The sequence below is a fragment of the Melospiza melodia genome, chromosome 2, assembly GCF_035770615.1.
Source record: "Melospiza melodia melodia isolate bMelMel2 chromosome 2, bMelMel2.pri, whole genome shotgun sequence".
In the NCBI taxonomy this organism is placed as follows: domain Eukaryota; kingdom Metazoa; phylum Chordata; class Aves; order Passeriformes; family Passerellidae; genus Melospiza; species Melospiza melodia.
The window spans coordinates 12,500,958-12,516,633 of NC_086195.1; the positions used below are offsets into that span (position 1 = coordinate 12,500,958).

At 35.1% G+C, this 15,676-nt stretch overlaps 1 protein-coding gene across 3 annotated transcripts in view; it reads right to left on the minus strand.

Annotated features, from left to right (window-relative positions):
* IL1RAPL1 (interleukin 1 receptor accessory protein like 1) overlaps nt 1–15,676 on the minus strand; it is a 668,131-nt gene that overhangs the window by 367,672 nt on the left and 284,783 nt on the right. The window contains exon 1 of one of the 3 annotated variants that reach the window (XM_063182319.1): nt 12,378–12,463. The exons of the other annotated variants lie outside the window; for them this stretch is intronic. Within the exon in view, the coding sequence (XP_063038389.1) occupies nt 12,378–12,462 (85 nt within the window). The 5' untranslated portion in view covers nt 12,463. Of the gene's footprint in view, nt 1–12,377; nt 12,464–15,676 lie in introns of those variants that run through there. 3 annotated transcript variants of the gene reach the window in all.

Genomic DNA, 15,676 nt, shown 5'->3' on the forward strand with positions numbered 1-15,676 from the left:
TTCAAGGCTGAGCTTTCATTTGTTAACAAATACAAATAAAAGAATCTGAGTTACTCTCGCACTCACAAAAAGTGATAGAAAGAATGTATTGTACCACATTAAAATTGCTAAATTTAAACCTTTTATTTGCTATTATTGCTTCCAGTGATTCATGTTTGCATCATAAACTGAAGTTAACGAGATAAATATACAAAACCCAATTTATTTTTCATACATGTAATAATTTCACATCAAATTATGACGCTACTCATGAATGGTAAAATTCTAATCAACTTAAGGTAGCTTTAAAAATCAAATATGTTTAAGTTTTCAAAAAATAACACTGAAATACTTTGTCTCACAGTTTGAGATGAAGGAGTATTTTGCTTGTTTTCTCTAGTCATATTTTTAAGTGACATCTGATTTAAATGGTAGTTACAGGAACCTTAAGACAAACTCTTCAATAAGCTGGAACTGACTAATTTTCATCTGCACTTAAGTTACAATACCTTTTCATTGCTTTTCTTTTCATGGCTTTATTATGGTCCTTGAAAGCTCCTAAGTTCTTAGTTTCACCAAACTTCTTTCACCTCAGATCATTCCATACTTATAAGAATGGAATTAATATTAAATATGAGAAGGTAGGCTTATAGTAAAGCCAAAGTTCCTATGAAATTATGTCGATGAAGTCAGAGATAATACCTTTACAGCCATTTTTCTGGGAAAACTATTTTTTGTCACCAAGCTTGACTACAGCAGTAGTTTTCATAAGTGTGAGAAAACACAGATGGTATAGTAGAGTGACTTGATATAAATAAGCTACCTTGTCTCTATGTATTGATTTTGACAAGCTTCCCCTATTTCAGTTCTTCTGAGAGAGTCAAAAATAAGTGGTGATCCTATGATTTCACTTGTTTGCATAACTAAAGATGCAGCCAAGTCTGATAATCATGACTGGGAGTTGATACATTGATATCCTTTCTTGCAATAATTATTGACACAGAGAACAAGAAAAGCCCTGCATGTTGTCACCTCTCTCTTTCCAAATGGATCTCTCATTGGCTCATCAATTGTACTCCAGTTTGTAAGATCACAGCTTTTATTGTACAGCAGCCTAATTTCACTAGCAAACACGTAACACCTCTGATATATACACAAACACACTCAAGCAGACTAAACACAGCTTCAGAAGAGACTGCAAGAAAATGCAAAAATAATGCTGCATGTGTATACAAGTGAGTTTCACCCTTCTGCTAAGGATTTATGGAACCTTTCTTCTTCAGGCTTGATGGCATAAATGAGCTTGATAATAATTTGTTGAACATTTTACTGAACACGAAGCTTTGAAAGAAATGGATTGACAGTACTGAACTCGCTGGTTTGATATTTTGATGAATTTATGCAACAGTTTAAGTAAGAATATTACAAGATCTCATTAAATTAATAATTACAGACTGAGGAAGATTTACTTCTCATAAATGCTTCAGAATTCATGCTAGAAATTTGGAATTCACAGCTCTTGGCACTGCAGCAAATATAATGGCAATTCCAAAAGTCACTCAGTGCATGACACAGCATCACAGAACATCCTGAGTTGGAAGGGACCCACACACATCATCAATTCCAGCTTCTGGTTTTGCACAAGACAAACTCATGAGTCACCCCATGTGCCTGGGAGCATCCAAAAACTTCTTGAGCTCTCTCAGCTTGGTGCTGTGACCACATCCCTGGGGAGCCCATTTCAGTGCCCAGCCATCCCTCTGTGAAAAACTTTTTCCTAGTAAATAAAAACTTCATTCTAGTCAGTTTCAGAGAAAATTTAGCTTTGCTTGTTTGTTTGTTTTGACTGATCATTTTCTCTAAAATTTAATAAAATACAGTTTTACAAGTTTTATATATTTTTAAAATTTTTTATTTGGAATACTTGCTCTACTTCTAACACACAACACAATATTTCTTCTTCTGTTTTCCTTATCTATAACTTCGCAGGATTTTTCACCTTCTTATTGGATGTTTGCAGTACCAAATTTTTTCTTAAAAATCTTCCTCTTTTCAGTCTCCATCATCCTTGAAACCCACTGAAAGATATCTTACAAATACAGCCTTGAGTGTCTGACTTATTCATCTCACAAGTTTTCTCAGTCTTATCTAGCAGTGTCTTTTTTCTTGTTCTTACTTACCACATTCCTACATTTTATGCTTTCAAAGCTTTTAACCCAAAATTTCAAAAGAAACAACTTTTGACAGCTTATGAAAATCACTCAAATCTATAATTTCTCTGAGAATTTAATGTTCTTTTAATTAAGCTGACCTAATTATGACAAAAAACTAATGAGAAAATACTTCTCGTTTTGAAGTGTCTTTAAGGCAGTTCAGCATGAAGTTGGTATTTAACTAAGGTATTACTGATGAATTCAGGTATTTAAGCCCATCCTAACGATTCAGGAAGTTTTAGGAGCTTAACACCTAGGCTCAAGCTAGTTAATTCTCACAGAATTAATCCTTTTATGAAAGCCCTTTAGCTAACATTGTTTCAGTTTAGGGTTTTAAGGAACCTCTTTTGATTTAAATTAAATGAGTTCTTGAGTATTTAAAGTAGTTTATCTGTTATTTTTCTGCTTCTGGGAAATCCAAACTTGAGTCTCTTTAAATAACAGTTACTATAAATTACAGAAAAGATTTGATATATAGGTCAGGTTACTTACATCTCAAGTTCTATCAGCATCAAATAGAAGGAAAATAAATTCACCCTGCCCCTTCCTACTATTAACTTTATCTTTACCCACAAAGACACAGTCTGTTAATGTTGAGCAATGCCCTCTACACCTGTGGAACCACAGAAAAACATTTCAGCAACACCATATGGGGACAACATGCAAATAAAGAATCTTTAACAATGCTAACAGGAACTGGGTGATTCATAAGCTAAAAGAAAATTCTTCTGAGCATCCCTGAGCTGAGCTAGATCTACAGAGTTGTTTAACTGACAACTAATAATAACATTTTATTTCTTTCCCAAAGAAACAAGATGTGATAGATATTATACAAGGAGAAGATCTGATACTGCTTATGTAGGACATTCTTAATTAGGTCCTGCAGTGTGCATCTGCTTAGTTTAACATGGTGAAACTCAATTAAGCTGCTTTAACTCAGACAAGCCCTTGAACCAGCTGATGTCCTTAAAACAGTATACAATTTGCTCTAAAAGTTAAACGAGTTGTAAAGTAGTGATTCAACTTCTAAAATGTGTCTATTGACATTTGACATTGTTCTTCTGAATGAGAGTGACAAATATAGAATTATAATTTACCCACTCAGTTTAATGACTAAGCTAGTTTTACTTTTTTTCTTCCCTGTTGGTTTCTAATGGCCCTGCATAGCCAATTTGCTGATGTGAAAGACAGCTGGAACCTCTCATGTTTTATGAATGGTAAAGCAAAACTCTGACCTCAGTTTAAACTGCAGGATTACTGACAGCAACAAGAAAAGTGGGAACATAATTTAAAGAAAAATGTTCTGAATTTGAAACAGAATGGTTAATTTGGCTTTTTATCTATTTCTGTCACACGGTTTTGCAGTTTTCCATGCAAAAAGAGGAATACCACAATTTATTTTGAACCAAGCTTCCCTTCTCCAAGAGAACACCCAGAAGAAAAGTTAAACTGTTGGAAGGGAACACAAGCTACTTTGAACAAAAAATGTGTGCGTGCTTCTATAGCTAGTCATTAAACACGATACCAGTTGTTCTAGGTTAGTACAACAAACTGCATTGCAAAACAAGTCAGAACACAGCAGGACTTTCTCTTGGTTTTTCTGCAGGAAAAACAGTTTAAAAACTTCATAATATCAAGTGCTAATTCAAACAGCTTTGAGCTGAAAGTCAATGATATGCAGCAAAAATGCAAACCCAAAAATACCGAATTAGGAAACACTTTTGGATAAGAGTCACTTGTGAGCAGGAAATGCTGTCTTAGGAGCTCAAAAATAGTACAGCTTGTATTGAAAATTATTAGCTTCTTCTGAGGACCTAATAAAATTTGAGACCACAGGACTGAAAGATACAATTCAAAATACCCATGCACAAAATGATTGAAAATAATTTCTTCAGCCTTCTCTTTTTTGTTTTCCCTTTGATAACTCAGATTTTCTGGTTTACGTTTTTCTTTCAAATTTTATCACTTATAGACCTCAGGTGTGTTACTCACCTGTTAATACCTGAAGACTATGAGGCTTACACTCATTAAATAATAATTTCTGCTGTCTCTCTCTGTCTTCCTCCCCTGCTATCTTCTGAGTCTACTGAGAACTTTCGACCCAACTGTGGAGAGAGAGCAGCGGGAAGCGAAGTGAAGGACGCACACAATTCTTCCAGTTCCCTTAAGAAATTCCTGTGACTGCCACAGCTCACATCAGCTGCATTCACAGCTGAACAAGTGCAGCAGCCAAGTCTCCAACAGGACTGTTTCTCTGGAGCTGCAGCACTATGGAACAGGCACATCCAACCTGCCACGTTTATCAGGCTCATGAAGCGATAAGGCATCCCTGCAAACATCACACTCAGCACAGCTCTGAAGGAAACAACAGCAAGGCTTCTTAGCCATTCATTGTCACAATTCAGGTTCAAACTAGAAAGTTTCACTAATTTTCTGAGCTAAAGGCTAAAAATATCAGACAGAGCGTGGCTGGGCTCTGGAACAGGCTCCCCAGGGGGCTGATCATGACCAAGATTGACAGACTGCAAGAAATTCTCTGAAAACACTTTCAGCACATGGTGTTATTTTTGGGGCCATCCTGAGCAGGGCCAGGAGGTGGATTCAGTGATCCTTGAGGGTCCCTTTCAACCCCAGGATATTCTATGATTCTATGGGCTGAGGATTTGCAGTATGAACAAGTAGAGCATGTTTTAATTAAGACTTACAGTGGTGACAGTTTTAAGTCACAGAACTTAGACAGGTTCTTGAGCTTTAAATAAATTTTTCATCTCATTTTGAGTTAGAACACGACACTGAGTGTACCTAATGTCTTACAAAATCTACCCACCTACAGCAAGTTCCAAATTTATAAGACTTCTTCAATTGTGAAAAAAATTCTTACTGAATATGCTGTATAGCTGCATAACATGTGCTCTGAGGGAAATTAATGAGTTTAGAAGGGTATTTTTCCAGAAACAGAAATAGAAGGAAAGATGAAAGATTGCATTAGAAAAGTCCAATAAAAATAAATCTTTTATTTGTATAATCTCTTTACTTTGTAGGAGGATCATGGGAGAGAAAAAAATATCCTCAGGACTTTACAGCATTCAGAATTCTTCATTAGTTTGCTTTAGTAATTAGTGACATCACAATGTTGACAAATTCCTTATACATAAAACTCCCATGTCTTCTTAATGCAGTAAGGAATTACAGACAGAGATATATCTTTATCATACTAATATCATATTAATAACATACTAATATCATACTAATAACATACTATGTTCCTTGGAAAATAGGAGTGGAGAATGAGTATTATGCTATTTTAAAACCGATAAGAAATTAGTGGAACTCTTATGGGTTGTACAGACTTGTGACTTTTACCTGGCATTTTAACCATCAACTTTACATGACAAAAGTGTCAAGTAAGATGTTTGTGTTTCATATAGTTGGAGTCAGTATGTAACTCGTGTGACTACACTAAGCCCAATAATAAAATGACTAACCTGAGGAGAAAGACCCAAAATCACACTCAATGTGAGCCCTCAGTTCTTTTATCATAGCATGCATCCTCTCCTGAGCTTTAGATTTTATTTTTAATAGCTCCAAGAAGTAAAGCTCTGAAAACAATCTCATTTTGAAGTCTTATCTCATATTCTGGGATGGTTAAAACATCTTCAGGGAGGTTAAAGGGGGTTTAAGAGTCCTTTTTACAGATAAGAACCAAGACACAATGTAGCCTTCACTTTAGCTGCCATAAGGATGAAGAAATTGAGATTTTTGAGGTTTTTTGATCCCTTGGCAACACTTTGAAGAACACTGGATTATTAGACTACTTCAAAGAGCTGAAAAAGGCTAATAAAGATAGATAAAGTTTAATTTATGCACACACGTACATGCATACTTATATATATACACATACACACACATATATACACATACAGAAGGAGATTGTAGGCAAAATAAGGGAAAAAAAGACTAATAAGTCTACTAAGGGCTAAATATACATATTTAGATCTATAAAATCAGCGTTTGCATCTCTACCTCTGGTTAGAAAGGTTTAGAGCAAGTAGGCAGCATACATTCTGTTTTATTAATTACCTGACTTTGCCTTTTTATCTTCTGTTTGCTCACATCAATTTGTTAGATCCATCTACAAAATGTCAAGGCATTGAATCTCAGATCACGGAAACACAACAACATGAAATTCCTCCCAGCTGGAATAAAACAGTTGAACTGCTTTACAGATGGTCAGTCAGGCCCCTATTAAAAGTTCTTGTTCTGGGGAGGAGGGAAATGATCTGACGAGAGTGAGAACCTCCAAGGAGCATGAACAAAGATTTCAGAGAACAAGAAGTCAGCCCTCTGTTTAACACGTTGTTCTACTGTTGACAAATAAAAAGGTAAGCATCCACTGGACCTTGAAAAAAGGCCCATTATCTCCAGGATACTGGAGATATTTCTTTTTGTCCAGTATCTCCAAGACTCCAAAGGTTTTTTAGACCAAAACTGACAGAAGCAGGGCAGCTCTCTTCCTCTTCTGGACAGCTCTCTTGTTCATTATTTGTAACTGCACAAACTAATTTCCCCCCTTACTCACCCTTCCAAATGGCTTTTACAGGTGAATGACATGTTTTCCAGTATTTATTCCTTCTTTTTTCATGGGAAGAATAGGATTGAAGATATTCATAATGGAATAGCCTGACAATGGAACATCTAAATATTCATAGATGATAAACAGAACTACTGTCTGATGAAATATAAGTGTAAATGTAATAAATGCCTGCCTCTGCAACAAAATGAGTTTAAAAGTAAAGCTCATTGTACTGAAAATTCCTTCAGAAGGGCAAAGAAAATAATGGAACTTGGCGAATGTTCAGCATATATTGGACTTCTGTTATTAAAAAAATTACATATAATGTAAATCACAAACTCAAATCTCAAATCATAAACCCTTTTAAATAAAATTACATGTACGAAAACAATTTAAAGCAGAGTTTGGCATATCTCTTGAAATCTTCAATATTTTAAATGTATTTTTCTTGAGCAAATACTGTGAACCACCTGTCTTGAACTTTTTCTCTTTTTCAGTATGTCATGCAACAACAAGGCTACTTTAGTAATCATTTTTACAATACAATAGAGTCTTCAGATTGTGTTTAAGATCAATAAAATTCTACATCCTTATAAAAAGTTAAATAATCTTGCTTCTATAAAATTTGAGCATTTTTGCAGGCCTTTCCATACATTTAAGTTCTTGATGGTCACAAAGGGACGATCTAGTAACCACAAAGCAAGAAATATTGTTATTTACTTAGTTCAAGAAGGACCTGCTTAATGAAAGCCAAGAAGAGATTCAGACTGCTCTAAAGGGAAAAATTAGGAGAGCATTGAAAAGAGAATGTGTGGGTTTTTTTGCTTTATCACACCAGAGCCAATTCTCAGTGTGAAGCCCTAAAAGCAGTGGTTGTTGAACAACTGACTAGCTGCGGTAGTTCAGACCAACGCCAGGGAAGCAGAAGCAATTACTTGTCTGACATAGGAGTTTTTATCTGAATTACTATTTAAATCTAGACATAATATATAAAAGAAATAATCGTAAGAACAATCACAATGTTTTACCAGTTTTATGAGGCACAATTTCCAATGCATCTCACTTTAGTCATTCTAATAGAGAAGAATTTTTACTTTTCCTCCCCTGCCCATAAAATAATAGACACTTAATTTCTAGCATTTTCCTCCAGCAACACCAACTCAGAAATGCTTAAGAAGATGCACATTTCTAGATCACCACTCTGTGTGGTGTCACCTTCAAGATCTACCATAGTTTGGAAGGTCCCACCAGACCTTTCCAATTGCAGATTAAGCACAGCTATAGCAGAGAAAGGTAATAAATTTCCAGTCAGTGTTCAGTTGTCTAAAAACTCTCAAATGCATGAGTAGAAGGAGCAATTTTCCCAAGGGGAGTTTGAACTTCTGTTGCTGTTCATAACCTTCTTTATCATGTCACATTAACTCCTCTGTGAGGGAACAGAATGAATGCTCTGCCTGTGGCATTACAGGCCCCATTTTGTTGTCAATGGTCAAGGTCCTTAATACAGTCAAAATACACAAAAATACACTGTAGGATTAAAAAGAAGTTGAATTAATAAGCAAAGAGGCACTGCAGATGGTATGTGTGTGCATCATAATATACATCATTTTAGAAGTAGTGTTCTGTTTAAAAGAGTACAGTCCGGTTTTACTGCTTTCCCAGATGACAGAATTTCCTGCACACATTTTTTATGTACAAAAGAGAAAATTATTGCATGGTACATTCTGAAAAAACAGCCTACAAATTGAATTCTAGGGATGTAAGATTTGTCATCACAAATATCTACGTGATGTTTATATGTAATTATTGCTTGTTAACATCTTATAAATATTTAGTGACTTGATTTGCATGCTTCCATAGACATCCTGAAATGACCTGACTGTAAATCTGGAGGGAAGCTATAACATTTGTTTTCCCAAAATATATATGAGTTTTCTTCTCTTCCATCTTTTCAACTTTTTGACAGCAAAGAATGCTTAAAAATGTGGTTCTATTATTATCCACCAGCTCTATTAGTTTATCTCTTTGGAAAGTACTTTCCAGACTCAGACTCGGTATAAATCAGGAAAAATTATTCTCTTCTATCAGAATAAAAATTTTTTCCCCCTTCAGTGAAAATTTGCATTAAAATTATTTAAAAAGCAACTGCATTGCCATCACTCAATTTCTTTTGTCTCTATTTTGAAGATATTTGGAGACAAGCATTATTTTATTAACATCTATCTATTCAGTTATTACATTTTAAATGATAATTTCTTGATCATACACCTATATATTTGTATGCATGGAATGGAGAAGTAATGATTAAAGAAAACAGACAAATTAGGATGGAGAAATAGCATTCTAGGAGCAAAAGTCTGTGTGTCTTCTAATGTGCCAACCTTGCTATAAATCTACACGGCAGCTGGACTGTAAATGGTGTATGGTCACACAGTTGACAAATTAGACCTGCCAACAGCTACAAAGAGAGGAAAATGGAGGGAACTTCACTGCAGAACAAAAAGGCAGACTTTCTTCTTTGATTTCAATTTGCATAAAAATATAGCGTGTTGTTTAAAACAATCACATGCAAATGAAGTACGTCAGAGAAAACAGTCCTCAGACAGGAGCCCTCAACACGATAGCCTAGTGAATGGAACACTGAATCAGCCCATGGACAAAGAGGTTACCACCAATCTCTCTTTCTTTTCCTCCAGTCCACTGAGGCAGAATAATACCTCATTGCCTGTACAGTCTTTCCTGTACATTCTAGGCCAGGAAAAACATATACTACCTGACAGAGCCTGAGATTCCCTGGTGCCAGCTTTCAATTTAATTATCCAGACAGAAAGGATTCTGAAAAGACTGATGTGTCAGTAGCTATAAAGATCATTAAATCCAATTCCTGTGGACAAAATCTTGAGTCATTTTCAAGAGGCTAAAATGGAATGGCTCCTGGCTTTTATAAACTAGTTTTGAATCAATACCAAGGCTAACTCTGCTTATTGCATACAGAATATGCTTTCATAAAATCTGGGTTGAGGAAATTTGGGCCCATGTGAGGAACAGGCTCCAGGGCTGTAGACTGCACACTGACAAGCTGTTCACCAGGTTTGCTCTATTTGCATCCCACACTTAGATGAGCTCATTTGGTTGCAGAGCTCCCAGGTGTACATTACTTTGATTTCTGGACCCTGTGACTAACTCACATGCATCTACTAAAATAAATTAGTCTGATACCATTTCCTCACTTTAACATTTCCAAAACTAATGCAAATTCATTATTGATTAGTTCACAGTCATGAAGGAATTTTGAATCCTGATTCTAGTCTCATTCTGGGGTTTCTCCAGTACATGGCCCTTAAGACTATTAGAGTCACTCCTGATTTATACATAGACATATAAGAAGATTGCTAATGCTGTGTTAAGAGCATATGTGAGCATTGGCCAGGAAAAAACTATTTTCATGCACTAAATTTAATTGAAAGCATCCAAGAACCTATTGGCTTTTAAGCATTGATTCATTTATATGCATCCAGAAGCCTGATAATATATAGGTTTTTATTTAAGTGAAAAACTGAGTACCTCACAGCATCACAGGATTCAGTAGACCATGTCTTTATTTCAAAGCTTTGAAATGCTTTAACTAAACACATCAATAGGGAAAGACAGTGTAAGGAAGAGTATGGGCATGTTTTCTGAAATGTGAGAAAGAAGGCAGTCAGTTAAATTTTAAAGTTTTTACATCTTGTCATGCTCTGTTGCTGCAATTTCCTTTCAAACATTTTTTTTTAAATGACCTTGAATATATTTGAATGCATAGCTTCCCATTTTCCCATCACAATTATCCTACCCAAGATTTCAGTTCTCAGCTTGGAGAAGATTTAAATGAAGTTGTGGTCTAATTTGAATGAGAATCTCCAGAATTCCTGAGAAGATTCAGAGCTGAGTCAGTCCAAAATAAGCAACAGTCACTACAACACAAGCAATAATCAGGATAATATAAGATGCACACATATTACTTGAGGCCATAAATGGTAAGGTTGCTTCAAGACCTCTCCTCTAAGAAGTAAATACAACAAAAGAAGGAATGAGCACAATCAGATCGCATCCTTTTTCTCCTTATCTTGTGAAATACGTCACTCCAGTAACAAATCATTAATATGAACTAAAACAGAGGCTTTACAATCTTGGTGTGAAGTCTTGGTAGGTATTCTTAGTCTATGGTATCTTCATACTCCATATGGGAAATTCTAATATGGGTTATTCTAGTAGAATAAGACAAATTTTTTAATTCTAATGTGCTCATAAAAATAAGTAAAACAAATACTGATAATGATCATGGCAATATTTTGTGTTGTGTTTTTGTACCAAACCTTTGCTCTATTATTCATGCAGTGAAAGCATTTTTTTTTCTATTTTACAAAGGCTTTAAGAGTTTATAGAGAGAGCATCTGAGCTACAGGATTTAGAAACTTGCAGCCACATTCTGTTTTCACTTTGGACTAAGCCCCAGGTTCATCAACCTCTCAGCCGAACTGTGGTTTTGATAGAAAGCAAATGCAAATGCGTGCCTTGGATAGAAATCTCAGCACGTACATGCAGTTCCAGTTAAAGATGTTAAATAAAAAAATCATAAGCATCTGGAGATACTGAAAAATGAAATTGGTATCATGTAAACCAAGTTCAAAGTATATCTTTCGTACGGATGAAGAGCAACTTGAAGCAAGTGGAATTTCTCCATAATTCAAAATGTGTGAGAGTACAGTTAGTCTTTCTTTGTTCTCTGTAGTGATTTGCCAAAATAAAAACTATTATTAGAGCTTTCACTTTAAATGCAGACAGCTGCGTTTACAAAGTGTGCCAGTCTGTAAAGCACCATCACACATTAATGAAAATTAAGTGAAGAAAGAACTTTGTATATCTGGTCAAATCTCACTTCAATAATTTATTTATTTCCTAAATTTAATAACTTTTAGGAAGTTTCTTGAGTAGATAAATACACTCAGTATCAGTTTCTTGAGGTCAGAATTGCAGGCACTTGAGACAATAGTTCATGTTCAGACTCAGGTGTTTATTATTTCTTGTCAGTGAAACAGTCTCAGAACCATGAGTTTGGCAGCCTTTCATTATCAAGGCACAAAACGGCTAACTATCTCTTGTTACAAGGCCTTTTAAGACTAAAATATCTAATTAAGAAATTACACCGAGATTATTTTCCCTTTTAACCCAATAACTGATCCCTTGAAGCCCGCAATGGGGACTTTTCTGTCCAATTACAAAACATCACCCAAACCCATGAAGAAGAAAGAAGAAGAAGGTGAAGAAGAAGGAAGAAGAAGGTAAAGAAGAATAACCTGCCTCCACCCTAAAACTACCATCTTGCTTCATATTTATTTCTACATTCTAAAGACCCAAACTCTAAGTGTTCCACCCTGTGGTATTGCACACTTCTAAATAACTACGCACCCATAATCCCAGTCCTATCAATCAACTTTGGAAGCCAGTTCCATGGCCCCAGGTCAAATGCACTGTTCTCTTGTGGGTCTGTGCCCTTAAGCACAGAAAGTTTAAAATTCTCAGCATCCAGGATTCCAACAACTCAGTATTAAAAAAATACAGGCCTTACTCACTGTTTGAATTTGGCACTAGCTTGTAGGTGTTGACTCTTTTTATAGCTTTCTCTCTTACATTTTTTTCTATATTACTTTTCTCCATAAATGGCTATTGGTGAAAAAAGGTCTTCATTCATTTCTATAAAAACAAAAAGAAAAAACTGGATGAGAAGTGCTCTTTCTTAATGACATTTTCACCAGGTTTGCTGACCTCTTAGGTGGGTTTGTTTCTACTTCAGATTTTCTATTAATTTTAGTTCACAAATATTGTGTCCCTTTTATCTTTCAATTAAATACAAATGTGCTGAAGGAAATAAGAAATGAAAAAGAAATTTTCAGTGGCCCAGAAAATAATCTACATTAATATAGGCATATTCACAAAATTTTCTCTCCTAGCTGTGTATTTGGTGATTCTGTTTCACTGTAAAGGTGTCAATATGCCAGAACAATTTCACACCCTGTTCCAGAAGACAAACTCTTGCATTTCCTGTGTGTCTTTCCATTCTTGCATGTACTTCCTCCAGATGCTTCTGGTCCTCACCTTTCCCCATCAGAAGCTCATATCAACGAGTCCTCTTTGGATTTCTTTCAGACTGGTGGAAATAGGGTGATACACCTTGGCTTCGCTATGGAAAGGAAGATCCTAATACGCAGAATTTGAATATTACCATCTGCCTATCATCCTTCTATCTCATTTTTTTCTCAACTGATAAGTCTTTATGAAACTAAAATATGATAGGAGGCTATTGTAAAAGTGACAGTTAAAGTCTATTTTGTGATATGGACTCTTGTACTGGCCCCTCAGAGGCCTTCTCTCATCCAGGTTTCAAGAATTTGTAACTTGCTTTACACTCATGATTGTAAAATAAAAGTTCATTTCCTACTTCATCTCGTTGAAAATTATCTTTTAGGTCTAGAGAATTTGCATTTCATTAAATTGGAATCTTAAAATAAAAGTTTCAATAAATTGTCTTTCCTAAACCAAGATAAATGGGAAGATTAAGTAAATAGGAAGCTTCTAAAAATAAAAGGCAAAACTGAGGATATTTCCATTGCTGCAAAGTTTGGGAATGATTCTGTTATAAAGAGGAAAAGAATAGCGCAATCTCTTGAAAAACATAATTAAAAAGAGGTAAGGCTTCTGTCTCTGAAACATGGAAGAACTTGTGATATTACTTTTGTTATTTAGGTATTAATGATCCAATTTCTGAAACAAAATTCTGAATTGATGTAAAGACTGCTGCAGAATGAGTATTCATTCTGTATTATGTTCTCTTTCTTCCTACTGAAACAATTCTATATAGTGCCAAATTAAGACTTTTGAGTTACCTTACATAACCTGACTAGAATATTAGAGTTTCTCATGCAAGATAAAGCACGTAAATGTCTTTTGCTTTTTATCCACTAAATCTTTCTGCTTAAGTATAGATCTACTAGAATTTCAACACACATCCCTTTTCCAAACATGGTGAAGATAAATCATGTCTATTTTTATGCCTTTTATGTTTTGGGTAAAAGTATCTATTTCTTCCATGCTTTCCCCCTCACCCCCCACACAGGTAGAATTTGGTGTGAGGCTCCAAATCCTGAGATGAGGCCAGTCTGGAGAAATATTTAACTCTCCCTTTTTTGAGATGAATTGGAACAACTAAGAACATCACTTTTTCATTTCTTTTCTCCTGGAAAGTGTTTTTTGTTATCTCTGTCTATAACAAAAAGTACTTTCACACTGATCCATTTGATAAACCAAAGCAAAATGAAAGCTATTTAACAACTATATATATATATATAAACTAGTTTGCACTGATAGGCTGTATCATTATAGCTGTGAAAACAGTACATTCATATTTTCTGTCTTGTAAATGACATCTCAGGTTTGAAGCTCACCATGTTATTTTAAAATGTACTAAGCTTTTGCTATTATTTCATATGAGTTACTTATCTGCTGCACTAATCTTATATAACATTGCTGTTTAATGAACAGAAAGAGATGCTCAAAAAGCACTGGGAAAACCAGCTTGCTAAACAAATGTGATTCAATTACAGTATCAGTAGCTATTTGTAATATGTTAAAAATAAACTGTTCTGGAAGAATCTCCATTTTAAGTTGTTTTGAGATTACTGCACATTCTCCAATGGAAGTCTCAAATTAACTATAATACAAATAAATGCAAGTTTTAACCAACTCATAAGTTACCAACATCAAGGTTTTAATTTTTGTTTTAAATTTTTTTTCTTAATGTATTAATTTCTTGCTCTTTTTCATAAATAAAAATTATAACATTTTAGAGGCATAAGTCCTTCTAAAATTTTGATTTTCTTAAAATATGAGTGCCTTCTTCATTGTAGTACACATATTTCAGCATCTCAAGGGCTAATTTTGCTGTTTAATAAATGTATTGCCACACACTCCCAAATCAAGGGAATTCATCTAATTTACTCTGCCATTCAAGTTTCTCTTGAGGTCTGATGCACTTTACACAGATGGCAAATTACTCAATGATTCTGATTATGACAAACTCTTGCATCTCAAAAAGTAATTTTCTGCCTACAAATTTTCTGCTAATAACAAAAGTATTCATTTGAATAAGTTCAGTGAATGAGGAATGATCTTTTTCCTTTGCAACATGAACGTTGCATCTGCATTAACAGGAAGTTCCTTCATGACTTTTGGCTTTTATATTGACCGTGTTCTTTTGATCCACCCCCTCCAAGAAGCTGAGGGAGTGGGTCATGAACTCCCCTGTACTGTTAGAACTTGCTATGTATTTTATAAACTATTTTCAGCAATACTTGTTTCTGTTACTAGTCTTTTATGTGTGGGGTTTTTTTTCAATTAAGCCTTGCTGAAGATACTTGCCTTAATCTTTTTCTGTCTCCACAAAGCCATCTGAGAGCTGAAGAAAAAAATAGCTCGTTCTGAGAAACACCTAGTTCTGGGTTTTTGCTTGCATTCTGCTTTCCTCTTACTGAGTTTCTTTCCATTAAAGCTATTCATCCTTTTTGTTTCTCTGTAGGGGACATTTTGTTAGCATCTCCCCTTAAAAGTCCTTTATCAGATAGAAAGGGTCAAGTCACAAGGACAAATGGACCAACACACAACTCTAATTTGAGACCAGAGCTTTGCTGACCCTCGTTATTTTTCAGACATAAATGTTTTGCTTTCTTTCACTCTTTCATTCTCTTCTATCTGCCCCTTAGTGTCCAGAGGAGGATGTTCTCTTATCTGTCTCATTAATCATCTCTGACTGCTAGAAGCCTTATCCACAGCAATCTTTCTCTAGGATGCTACAAGCTGAGTTCACCTCACCGTCGAA